The 12602-nt window shown below is 39.3% G+C and overlaps 1 protein-coding gene across 1 annotated transcript; it reads right to left on the bottom strand.

The window, feature by feature from the left end:
- Positions 1 to 1609: 1609 nt before the first annotated feature.
- On the bottom strand, positions 1610 to 4535 carry LOC127428109 (uncharacterized). Its single transcript, XM_051676192.1, has 6 exons — positions 4433 to 4535; positions 3817 to 3874; positions 3128 to 3231; positions 2653 to 2751; positions 2521 to 2567; positions 1610 to 2386 (listed from the first exon to the last, which is right to left on the bottom strand). The coding sequence occupies exons 1-6, from the start codon at positions 4491 to 4493 to the stop codon at positions 2111 to 2113; spliced, it is 645 nt and encodes a 214-aa protein (XP_051532152.1). The 5' UTR covers positions 4494 to 4535; the 3' UTR covers positions 1610 to 2110.
- Positions 4536 to 12602: the final 8067 nt, after the last annotated feature.

Genomic DNA, 12602 nt, shown 5'->3' with positions numbered 1-12602 from the left:
CTCAAAAATGCACTGGATTCTACCTCTAACCCATATATGTATATATATGTTTGAAACACTGTTTGCTAGCTCTAGCAAGTCAGTTGATAGGTCACTTATAGTCAGTTGAATATCTGTAGTGGGACCATCAAAATAAAGTGTTACCCTGGTGGCCAAAAGTTTTTAATAATGTACAGATTTTGCTGTTTCGGAAGGAAATTGGTACTTTAATTCACTAAAGTGGCATTCAACTGATCACAAAGTATAGTCAGGACATTACTGATGTAAAAAACAGCACCATCACTATTTGAAAAAAGTCATTTTGATCAAATCTAGACAGGCCCCATTTCCAGCATCCATCACTCTAACACCTTATCCTTGAGTAATCATGCTAAATTGCTAATTTGGTACTTGAAAATCACTTGCCATCATATCAAACACTGCTGAAAGCTATTTGGTTCGTTAAATGAAGTTTAACATTGTCTTTGTGTTTGTTTTTGAGTTGCCACAGTATGAAATAGACTGGCATGTCTTAAGGTCAATATTAGGTCAAAAATGGCAAAAAGAAACAGCTTTCTCTAGAAACTTGTCAGTCAATCATTGTTTTGAGGAATGAAGGCTATACAATGCTTGAAATTGCCAAGATTTCATAGATGTACACTACAGTTTTCAAGGACAAAAACAACTGGCTCTAACAAGGACAGAAAGAGATGTGGAAGGCCAGCTGTACAACTAAACAAGAGGATAAGTGCATCAGAGTCTCTAGTTTGAGAAACAGATGCCTCACATGTCCTTAGCTGACAGCTTCATTGAATTCTACCCACTCAACACCAGTTTCATGTACAACAGTAAAGAGAAGACTCAGGGGTGCAGGCTTTATGGGAAGAATTGCAAAGAAAAAGCCACTTTTGAAACAGAAAAACAAAAAGAAAAGGTTAGAGTGGGCAAAGAAACACAGACATTGGACAACAGATAATTGGAAAAGAGTGTTATGGATCTTAACCCCATTGAGCTTTTGTGGGATCAGCTAGACTGTAAGGTGCGTGAGAAGTGCCCGACAAGACAGCCACATCTATCAAGTGCTACAGGAAGTGTGGGGTGAAATGTCACCTGAGTATCTGGACAAACTGACAGCTAGAATGCCAAGGATCTGCAAAACTGTCATTGCTGCACATGGAGGATTTTTTGATGAGAAATCTTTGAAGTAGTTTAAGAAGTTCTGAAATTTTTGTTTAAAATTGTAATAATAATTTTTCATGTTACTAATGTCCTGACTATACATTGTGATCAACTAAATGACACTTTGATGAATAAAAGTACTAATTTCTTTCCATAAGAGCAAAATCTATACATAATTCCAAACTTTGGCCGCCAGTGTGTGTGTGTATATATATATATATATTATCCTTACGAGAAACATCTGAGACAAAGTAATTTAAGTTAGTATAATTTAATGGAATATATATATATATATATATATATATATATATATATTATTTTTTATTTTTTTCATTAAATTATACTAACTTAAGTTACTTTGTCTCAGATGTTTCTCGTAAAGTTCATTTTTAGGAGAAATGAAAATAGAAAAACAATGAGAAAATTGCTGACAATTGTGAGAGTATTGATCTATACAATTAAAGTGGATAGCATTGCTCAAACAATTTTGCCTTCTAAGACTTTGATGAGGAAACTTTGTTTTATATTGAGATCTCTTGATTTTGGTATCTTGGCACATCTAAGAAATAGTTTGAGACAATCTCTCTTCTGAAACTTTAGAAGAAAACACATGTGACTTGGATCTTTAAAAAAAAATAAAAATACAGAGAAGCAGGAGAATTAAAGGTGCACCCACTAATTTTTGTTTATGTTGTGCTGGCCAATATGGCTGCACTGGGCTGGTCATGTGATCCATTTTAGGCTACTGACATGACTGGAGTCTTCATTTCATGTGAGTATACATAATTTTAAACATGACTTTAAACATTTTTGCATGTACAAATCTTTTTAAATACAGATAACAATACTGAGTGTACCTCTAAAGAAAAGTCTCCATTTGCTCTCAATTATATCTCAATTTTATCTAGGAGAAACAACTGAAATATTAAAGAAATCTTATTTGAAGCTATTTTTACTTGCCTACTTTAGTAAAGACAATCTCTGAGTAATTCACTACAGACTCAGTGCTTGCATTGCTTGCATTGCTGCCATCATCACGGTTCTCCTCGTCTCCTTTTATGACCTCTTTGTGGGGTTTTTTAACATTTACATAGTCCTTGCCTGTTTTTTTATTCTTAAAGTCCACTCTTCCAGATGAAGCACCCTCTGAAACATTTATGTAGTCAGAAGTCTTACGACGGCCTTGGAGACTCACACATTGCTGGGAATTAGAGGAAAGATCTGTGGCCTGACATCCAAAAAGGATGCAAAGCAAATATGTGAATAAATGAGCATAAAACGCTTGAAATGATGCATACCAAACCAAGAATACATAATGGATTGCTGTCCGAGGCATGGGAGAGAAGATTTCAAATTACTTACCGTGCCTACAGAGCTCTCAGAACTAGTAGAGGATGAATCATCTGCACCTAATAGTTGACAAGTCAAGGGCAAAGTTTAGTGTGAGCGCCTCAATTGATGAATAGTACGACAAATGTAAAATATGTGTTTTACCGTTGACTGAAAGAGGACAAACATTTAGTGCATTATTCTGGCTCAAAGGGGATGATTCCCCTCTGTCGGTATTCATGTTGATATTGTCTCCTCTAATGCCTTCAAAACATAAAAAACACATGCAAAATAATAAAATAAAGATAGGTGCGTCCTCTAAGGAACAAAGACATTTTTGTCATTATTTACTCACGCTCATTTCGTTCCAGGCCTGTACGACTTTCTCTCTTCCGTGGAATACAAATGGAGACATTTTGATAGTCGCTCTTTTGAAGAATGGGAACATTTTTCAAAATTTCTTCTTTTGTGTTCCACAGAAGGAAAAAAGTCAGCTTTGGAATGAAGTGAGGGTTAGTAAAATATCTTGACCCTTTCATGTCAAGCATTGCACAACTTATATTCTAGTCTTTAAATGTGTACACAGCTTTGTAATTTACTTTGATACTTAGAAATAATCAGTTAAACATTACACACTCACCACCATGCCTTGCACTGATTAATTTACACAAAAGTATCAGGAGAATGAGAACCATGGTAGCAAGGAAACAGATGATGCCATACACCAAAGGATTAAGAACAGCACTAAAAACAATGCAGAACAAATGTAAAATCATCAAGACATTAAAATATTTTTTTGAAAGACATTTCATTTTATTGGAACTTCAGTTGTGACTATCACAGTATAGCAGAATATAAAGTGCCTTAAGGGGTAAGTGCATAACAATTAATTTAAACATTATTTCTTTGAGGGCATTTTCTAATTAATAATTCACATCTTAATGCTTCACAGATTAACATCACTTCCTTGAACATTTAATATAGATTTAAGAGTCTTCACCTCATATATTATAGTTCTAGGCTTTTCTTACTGATCTGACAGCTTGATGAACAGATTTGATACATATAATAGTTGTTCTAAAGATTAATTAACACTCAAACAGTGACAGCAATGGGTCAGAATCCAGCACCTTAACCATATCCAGCTGCCATTTTTACCTGAGAATACAGATTACTGAATATGGACATATAAAATTAAATGTAAGATAAATGCTACTGCTGAGGAATTTAAGGAAAGGCTAATTAATTAACAGTAACAGTAGTGTTCATATATCTTTGTACAGTAATTTTGTGCATGAGTTTAGATTTAACATTGACAATTAGAATTACCAAACTGTATTTCCTTTGCTTGAAGCCTGTTTCATCTTTGTTAAAGCTTCTTCAGTCCCTGCAGAAGTAAACACATTTAATTTGCAATTAAAATACACTGTCATTTGACACACAGGGTATCTAGGAAATGTGGGGTTTTGCATGATTCTTAATTCATATACAGTAAGGTCCCTTTTTTTAATGAGTTTTGAATTTACATCGGTACAGTATATGTAATAGAAAACACATTGCTTTAAGGTCATAACTAAACTTAATTCTTATTTAAAGCATCATTACTATTAATATCTTGCCTGATAACCCCTATAATTGTGGATTCTGGCAATCTTCCAAAAAAACAAAAAAACAAAACAAAACAAAAACTCCATGTTGTTTTATGGCTGTTGCCATGAAAGCACGTGCTGTTATAATATTAATAGACCTTCCAATAATGGCATTTACTTGCTCTATAACATTACACTCCAAAGTGTGTATATATATATATATATATATATATATATATATATATATATATATATATATATATATATATATATATATATACATATATATATATATATATCTTGTTTCATAATCGCATCTGAAAATATTTTACAGAAAAATATGCCATGTGTCCTACCTTCCAGCGAACTGAGAAACAAACAGGATGTAATAATGAAGACAGGGTGTATAATCCACATAATGATTTAGGATTTTCAAATTTCTTCTTACACTGATCTTTAACAATTTTCATCAAAGTGCTCATTAAAACCCCCTCAAAAAACAACCACGGAAACACTTGATTATTGCCATATAAAGTCAGTGGAAACTTGTGGTTTAGAAACCCCAGTTTCAATAAGGCAAAACAAGACGACACAGCACAGAATTATTTGTGATGAAACACATTTTTTTTTTTTTTTTTTACAAAATACGTGTATTTTCAAGTCATTGAAAATAAGGTTTAAAGAAACAGTTTTTTCAATTTAAAAATTTTGTTTGGGTTGCCAGCATGAAGTAGGTTACTAGCATAATTTTCTTTTATTAAAAGAAAACAACAAATTCTAAACTGTATTTTTTTATAGGAAAGGGGCTCAGAGCAATATACAGTCAGCGGGCCCAGATTACCGTGCTACGGCCCTGATCCCAACAATTTGTTAGTGCAAAAAACAATCATATAAATGTGCAAACTTAAATATAAAGAGCACACTTCTCATTTACACACACATATGTTTATACAGTATATATTATAAGCATAATAAGGTAAACAGGAGTGAGAACTGTGCTTATCATGCATGTGATTATTACATAAACCAAGGATTGCTTCTTACTTTGGCATCTACACAGGGCTGTTTCTGAGCATATGGGGGCCCTAAGCGAAATTGGCGGCCCCCCATCTTTTTGACTTGTTTAAAATAACATTAACTTCAGTGACCGGTAAGAAAACTTATGTGACAGGCTCATGCATTTGCCATTTTGTATGCAATGATTACATACAAAATGGTCATTTAGAATCAGAATCAGAATGAGCTTTATTGCCAAGTATGCTTACACACACAAGAAATTTGTCATGGTGACAGAAGCTTCCAGTGCAAATGCAACTGTATATACAGCACATACATACAAACATATATATTTAAACATATATACATATTGTGATAAAAATAAATAAATAAATAAGATATAACAGGTAAAAAAAAAAAAGAGAGAAATATACAATAGAGCAATATTTTTTTATTTTGTTGTTCGAATATTTTATATATTCGAATATTTTATACACAGATAAACAGTTATGTGCAGGTGATGTACTGAAGAAGAGGTAGGATATGTTAAAGAATATAAATTAAATATGGATATATAAGTAGGAACAGATTGAATATTTCACATGGCTGTATTGACAAAAGGAAAGTATTTGGGGGAAGTTTTAACTGTTCATGAGGTGGATGGCCTAAGGGGTAAAACTGTTCCTGTGCCTGGCTGTTCTGGTGCTCAGTGCTCTGCAGTGCCGGCCAGAGGGCAACAGTTCAAAGAGGAAGTGTGCTAGGTGAATGGGGTCAAGAGTGATTTTACCAGCCCTTTTCGTCACTCTGGTTGTGTACAGTAATAGTAGGTTGGGTAGTGGAGCGCCAATCAGGAGCAGATTATGACAAGCAAGGGCCCTGGGGCCAATTTTCTTTTAGGCCCCCCTCCCAGTCCAATTATCTTTTAAAGTTGAGATCTACACAATCAATTTTTATTGATTTAAGTGTCTTTTAATACCTTGTCTGTTATTTACAGTCAGATTAATTCAAACACACAGCATGGATGTGGTAAGGAAACCACTAAACCGAAACACGTTTGCTGAACAGTTCTTAAAGAGACTGTACCATTTTAAAGTTTGTTATACATAATGTAAACTCAATGTACATACTACAAATTATGCATACAAAATGCATATATTTAAAGGGGCCATATAAATAATGAAATATTTTAACTTCATCAAACACTTTAAATATTGATGAATTTAACAAATACAGTAGGCTCCTACAGTATCTATGCAAGGGTCTGGTGAAATTCGGCAAAGAGTTCAGGCAGTTCTGCTATATCTTTTTTAACTTGTCTGAATGATGGGGTGCATTCCTATTTCCTTCAAAGACTTTACCCTCCATTGTGAGAGCTTTGAAGTGCTGAAAGGTGTGGGGCTCAAAAATAGTGATCATTTGGTCATTTTTTGGGGGAATTCTGTTTGGATTGTCCCTACAGCTTGGCTACCATTATTATTCTTCCATTAAAAAGCCTTGCTAAGGCATCATTTAAGCCTTTTCAAAGTGTCCAAAAATCCCCTAGACTACATTACATTGACAGAATATTTAAATGAGCTACGAGTCTGTTTTGGAATATTCATAACTTCAAACTTCAGCTGTCAAAACTTTCACACAAACACTTTAAAGGTGCTGTAAGCAATTTTAGCCGTTGAATTAGCCATGCCCCTTCATTCCAAAACCCCGCCCTCCAAAGATCATTTTGAGAACAAAGCGAGCAAAAGAGCAGCATTGTTTGTTCCTGTGGCTTTCAAATTCAACAGTGGCACAAAAGCACCCTCAACTGAAAAACATTATGAATTACAGTATAGCCTCGATCCACTTCAAATACAACACTATGAGAAAGAGCAAAATTATTGATAGGAGAAAAGCATTAATGTCAGTGGTCCGCGAACCAATTTTTGTTTGCTGTTTACAAAGTCTACAGCTGTCACTGAGACCGGTGAAATATCTCAGGACACTTATTTCATTAATATCTTTAAAGGATCTGCTTTAAGCTGCTCTCTTCTTTCTTTCTTTCTTTCTTTCTTACTTACTGTTAAACCTGTAAAAATGTCTAACTTCAAGCATTTTCAACTTTCAGACAAGGTTTTGTCAGACCAATATTAGTTTGTCTCAACAAACTTTACGTAACTAGTTTAATCAGTGCTTTTGAACCACACAAAGTAAAATATAAATATTTTATTTTTCCCAACCACCTAAGCCAAGTTGTTTTTTGTAATGTAGGGCAAACATGCAGTTATAACAATGAGTAGTATAATAAACATTGTTGTTCGACAGCCCTTTTATACAAAGGATAAAGCTTAACCATATGAAGCCTAATGAAATAATTTTTTAAACCTATTTTTCTATAGTAATTTAAAGTACATGTTGCTTGAATTTAATAAATATTAATTTTGAAATATCAGTAACAGTATAAACATTATTGTTAATTTTACTGTATCAAAATCAGCAAATATTTCACATAAAAAAGATGAGTGCATCAGAATATGAAGGTAGCTATTTTGGAATTTTTTTTTACAAGGTCTTCTACTTCCAGAAGAGCATGGAAACTTTCACCAGGCAGAGCTATAAAATTAAAGAGTTGCTAAAAAAATGTAATTAGAAGCAGGAAGGCAAAAGGGTTCTATAAGAGGACTGAGGGCCCTCATAGTTACAGACTCCTGTTGAGGGGGCCTTGTATAAGCTGTGGGGCCCACATATTTAAGCATATACAAACAATTGCTTCCAAAGTTGATGGGCTGCGACAGGCAAACTGCAGGGGATCCAGAAAGAGTTCAGTGGTGTCCTTCAGATGGGCCAACACCAGCCTCTCAAATTAATTCATGACCACAGACATCAGAGCGACGGGTCTGTAGTCATTAAGTCCTTTGATCTTGGGTTTCTTTGGGAAGGGGATGATGGTGGAGCGTTTGAAGCAGCAGGGAACTTCACACTGCTCCAGTGATCTGTTGAAGATCTGTGTGAAGATGGGGGCCAGCTGGTCAGCACATGATTTTAGACATGTGGGTGAAACACCATTTGGGCGAGTTTGACCTCTTATTGGGAGCCCGGGAAGACGATGAGCTTTCGATCACAGCATCGGAGAGCGGGTTCGTCCAGTCTGACTTCGGCTGGGCTTCCTCCTTCGGGTATGGCCCAGTCTCAGGCCAATGTGGAGCTGACGGACATGCTTTCCCGGGCAGCCACTCTCCCCTGAACCCTCACAGCTCGATGATTGGTTCCTGGGCCCAGAGCACCTCTCACGGCCACTCACAGCCATGCCACGCCCCGGTCACTTTCTTCCCGGAGGTGCATGAGGAGCTAACGAGATTGTGGGGGGCACCTTTTACTACCCGATTCCGGTCTTTCAGCTCCCACGCTCTCACTACCCTCGATGGTGGGTTGGCCAGGGGGTATTCGGTGATCCCCCAGGTGGATAAGCTGCTCGCGGTGGAAACCCGAGGAAGGCTTCGAAGCACGGCCCAGGGACGAGGAGACCTACTACTCTGGAGCTGGTGGACAGACAACTCCATCCCCCGGTGGAGGGCCGGGAGGAGAATCCTTTGTTTCATTTTATTTCGCCGCATGCCCAAGAGGCTGCGGTACCCAAAAGTTCAACAAAAGAGCAGTTTTCTTGTTCCCTGGGTCACATATCCAGTGCACAAAGCCGTCGTCACGACCGCCGTCCACCGTCCCATTTCGGCAGGTTAGGCGCTTCAGCGGCGGGCCCCCTGCCCCTGCACGCCCAGCTGTGGCACGAACACGCCCACACCGGGTTGGTTCCGACGGACTGCGGGGACAATATTCCTCCTCCCCCCTCCCCGGCCAATCTTATGGTGGGTATCAGGAGCCAGGAAAGTGCTTCGATGTCTCTGGACTAAGCACAGCCACAGGGCTCGAGCTCCCTCGACGTGGCGCCTCAGGCTCCACCCCACCGCGAGGCCCCACCTGCCGGTACATCCGACATGATTTTCCCCTTGGTCACCCTTGCCTCAGAGTTTGGACGCGTGGCTTGTGCTCTCCAACACGTCATGATGGCTGACATGGACTGTCCGACTCAGCTACGTGATTCAGTTTGCCAGGCGCCCGCCCAGGTTCAGCGGCGTCCGCTTCACTTCGGTGAAGGGCGAGAACGCCGCTACCTTGCATGCAGAGATCACTACCCTTCTACGGATGTGTGCGATAGAACCTGTCCCTCCGGCCGAGATAAAGAAGGGGTTTTACAGCCTCTACTTCATCGTACCAAAGAAAGGCAGTGGGTTGCGGCCAACCTTGGACCAGCAAGTACTGAACCGGGCTTTGCACAGACTCCCGTTCAAGATGCTGACACAAAAACGCATTCTAGCGAGCGTCCGGCATTAAGATTGGTTCACGGCATTAGACCTGAAGGACGCGTACTTCCACGTCTTGGTTTTACCTCTACACAGACCCTTCCTGTGGTTTGTTTTCGAGGGCCGGGCGTACCAGTACAAGGTCCTCCCCTTTGGCCTGTCCTTGTCCCTTCACATCTTCAAGAAGGTATGAGCAGGTAAGTTCCGGGACAGCTGGCCAGGTGTACCGCTTGCACATAGCGCCTTTCCCCTCCCCTGAGGTGAAGACGTGCACTTTGTCTCCCAGTCATGTTCACAAGTTGTGATCCCTGGATGACTTTCCTCCTTAGCCCTGTGGCAGATGAGTTTGCGGAGAAACTCGCTGCCGGCACAGTACATGTGCTAACTAAGCCCTGTACTGGGGTAGGTGCTCCACATGTGCTGGTTCCCCATAGGTGACCCCATGTGATATCTTCCGCTAAATCGTTTCCCTGTCGGTAAACTGCATCTTCCTTGGGCAGAGGTTCCTCTGCCCCCAGTCACCGTGTTTGTAGAGCTCCTCCCCCTTTGGGTAGGACCTACCATGGGACTTCTCCACATGACATACTTCCGACAAGACTCGGTAAGACCATGTGACATATTTTTACTCAAAATACCCCTCCCCCTCTGGGCGGGGTGCGGTCTCTGCGGTGTCTTCCCCTTGGGAGTGACACCCCCCCCCCCGACATAGACACTTATGGCCCCCAGCCGGTAAACAAAATTCCACTCTTTCTCGTGGAGAAAAAAGAGGAAAAGAGGCCATGGCTGGGCTAGCCTGTCCCTATTTGTTGGGCAAGTCGACTTGTTCACCAAAGGACTCATAAGAGCATTGGGGGAGGTTACGTGACGGCCTGGTGCGCTGGCTACGGGGCACACAGCGGTCTGCCTGTCTCGCACCGCCAGTCCACGTAACACAGTTCAGCTTATTGTGGCATTTCGTATAGGGACCCCTAGTGTCACTACATTGACACAACGTCGAGTGAGTGACAGATAGGGAAAGTCCTGGTTACTTTCGTAACCTCCATTCCCTGATGGAGGGAACGAGACGTTGTGTCCCTCTTGCCACAATACTGAACTATCCACTGAAATGGCCGGGACCTTGTCTCAGCTCCTCAGCACAAAACCTGATTGAGTGGTTGCGAGCCAGCTCCTTTTATACCCGTATGTCCGGGGGGAGTGGCATGCAAATTCCACTCGCCAATTCCCATTGGCCTTTTTTCAAAATCAGAGGTGTTTGGGGCTCCCAAGAGTGACCCCTAGTGTCACTACATTGACACAACATCTCGTTCCCTCCATCAGGGAATGGAGGTTACGAAAGTAACCAGGTGGTTTTGTTTGAATATTGTGTTGAAGCCAGCTTCTGCCAAGTCAAGAACTCCCATGTTACCTCAGCGTACTGTTATTTTATTAGTGTTAGAAACTAACTGTAATTATATTACTATTAGATTTGTATGGCAATAATTTAACTAGTTCCTCCCCTTTTGATTATTTTGATTAATAATTAAAATACTCAACCTTCAGGGTAGATTTTTTATGAGACTCGATCAGTAACTTGCTATCATTTTCTCTTGTCAAAGAGTGGTGCCCAGAGGATAGAATTTAATGAGTTCAATTCTATTATTTAATTTAAATATTAATTAATAATTAATAAATATGAATTATTAATTATTTCTGATAGTAAAACTGATCTAAACAACCAGTAGACCTTGCGTTTAATAGCTCACCTGGATTTTTTCCATGGTTGATGTCATCAGCCAGGTTATTCACAGATTGCACATAGCGTCAGGTGAGGTCTCTGTGAGGACTTGGATCTCTGTAACTCGGTGGCCCATAAACACCTTAAATCTACCAGAGTCAGACAACCATCATATGAGGATTATGGTTGAGTCAAGATGATTTGGTGGATGGACAAGTTTAACTCAGTTCTGATGGGGGGGCGGGGAAGCATTGCAGAAAACAGTATTTCTGTGTCCTTAACAGGGCTAGAATAACATCTAGAGAAAGAAAATGTGCTGTATGGTTGACAGCTCTTTTCCCAGTCCATCCAAGTTTGCAGTAGATCTGTAATCCCATTTCTTTCTTTTTTTTTTTTTTTTTGTCCCACAGGTGCTGCAAAATGTGCTTGGCTCAGGTAGTGTAGGGAATGAGGTAGCTCTCCTTCCAGATCTTTAGTATTCATTTCTGTCAGTGCCATGACCACACTGTATCTTTCTTCAAAGTGAATGAAGGTGTAGACAGAAGGTGTAGTGCAGGAGGAATGCTTGTTTGATTACAGTAGCAGCCAATTATGTGTGCTTGGCTACAGCAGCATGTTCACAATGACTCTGGGTCTGACAAGAATGGAGCGTTTATGAAGGGATCTCTGCTCAATCAACTGGTTGGCAGAAGCTTTTGTAAGGTTGGTCGGTGGTCATGTGCATAAAGTTTTCTTAAAAGAGTGTTGGTGTGTTTGAAAAAGTGAGATGAATTGCTGACAAATGGCTCTTTCACATCAAAAGCGACACAAAAACTAATTAGGCATGGTTTAATAATTTCCAATGAAATGTATCACAATTCTTTACTAAAGATTATGAACTATTCCAGTAATGTTCGGTCTAGATAAGTCATAAATATGTCAAACACTTATGGCTATCAAATTATAACGTTTTCACACAGAATACTATAAATGCAAGGTAATTGTTTATTTATGTAAATCCTCAAAGAACTGACACTATACAATATGTAAATATAAAAAAAGATTGGATCAGAGGTCAATGACATCTCATTATATAGACTGTTCAAATCTTGCAAGCATGTTCTGTTCTCTCTTCCCATAGCGAAGGCCAAAGGAATTGAGATTGTAGTAAGCCACATTCTGCCTCCTCTTTGTGTAAGCGCTGTCTGGAGACCACCCCCACGCACTCTGGTGAGATCCTGCACTTAATACTGGATTGGTTACACCCTTCAAGAAGTGTGCTGAGATCTTGGGAGCTATTTGACGGGTATTAGTTCCCCTGAGAACTCGGAGTGCCATTTCTTCAGGAGTCCCATCTAGACATACAAAGAAAGCTGTGATATGAGACATACTTCAGAAATGAAACTATGAAAATAACAGTATTTCATCTTATGGTCAATATGGGGCTTATTTTGTATGTTATGGCTTATAATGTAACTTTTTATTGGCATTGTTGAAGTTTTATTT

The sequence above is a fragment of the Myxocyprinus asiaticus genome, chromosome 37, assembly GCF_019703515.2.
Source record: "Myxocyprinus asiaticus isolate MX2 ecotype Aquarium Trade chromosome 37, UBuf_Myxa_2, whole genome shotgun sequence".
Classification (NCBI taxonomy): Eukaryota; Metazoa; Chordata; class Actinopteri; order Cypriniformes; family Catostomidae; genus Myxocyprinus; species Myxocyprinus asiaticus.
Note: the sequence above shows the minus strand (reverse complement) of the source record. Positions and strands in the feature narration are given on the sequence as shown.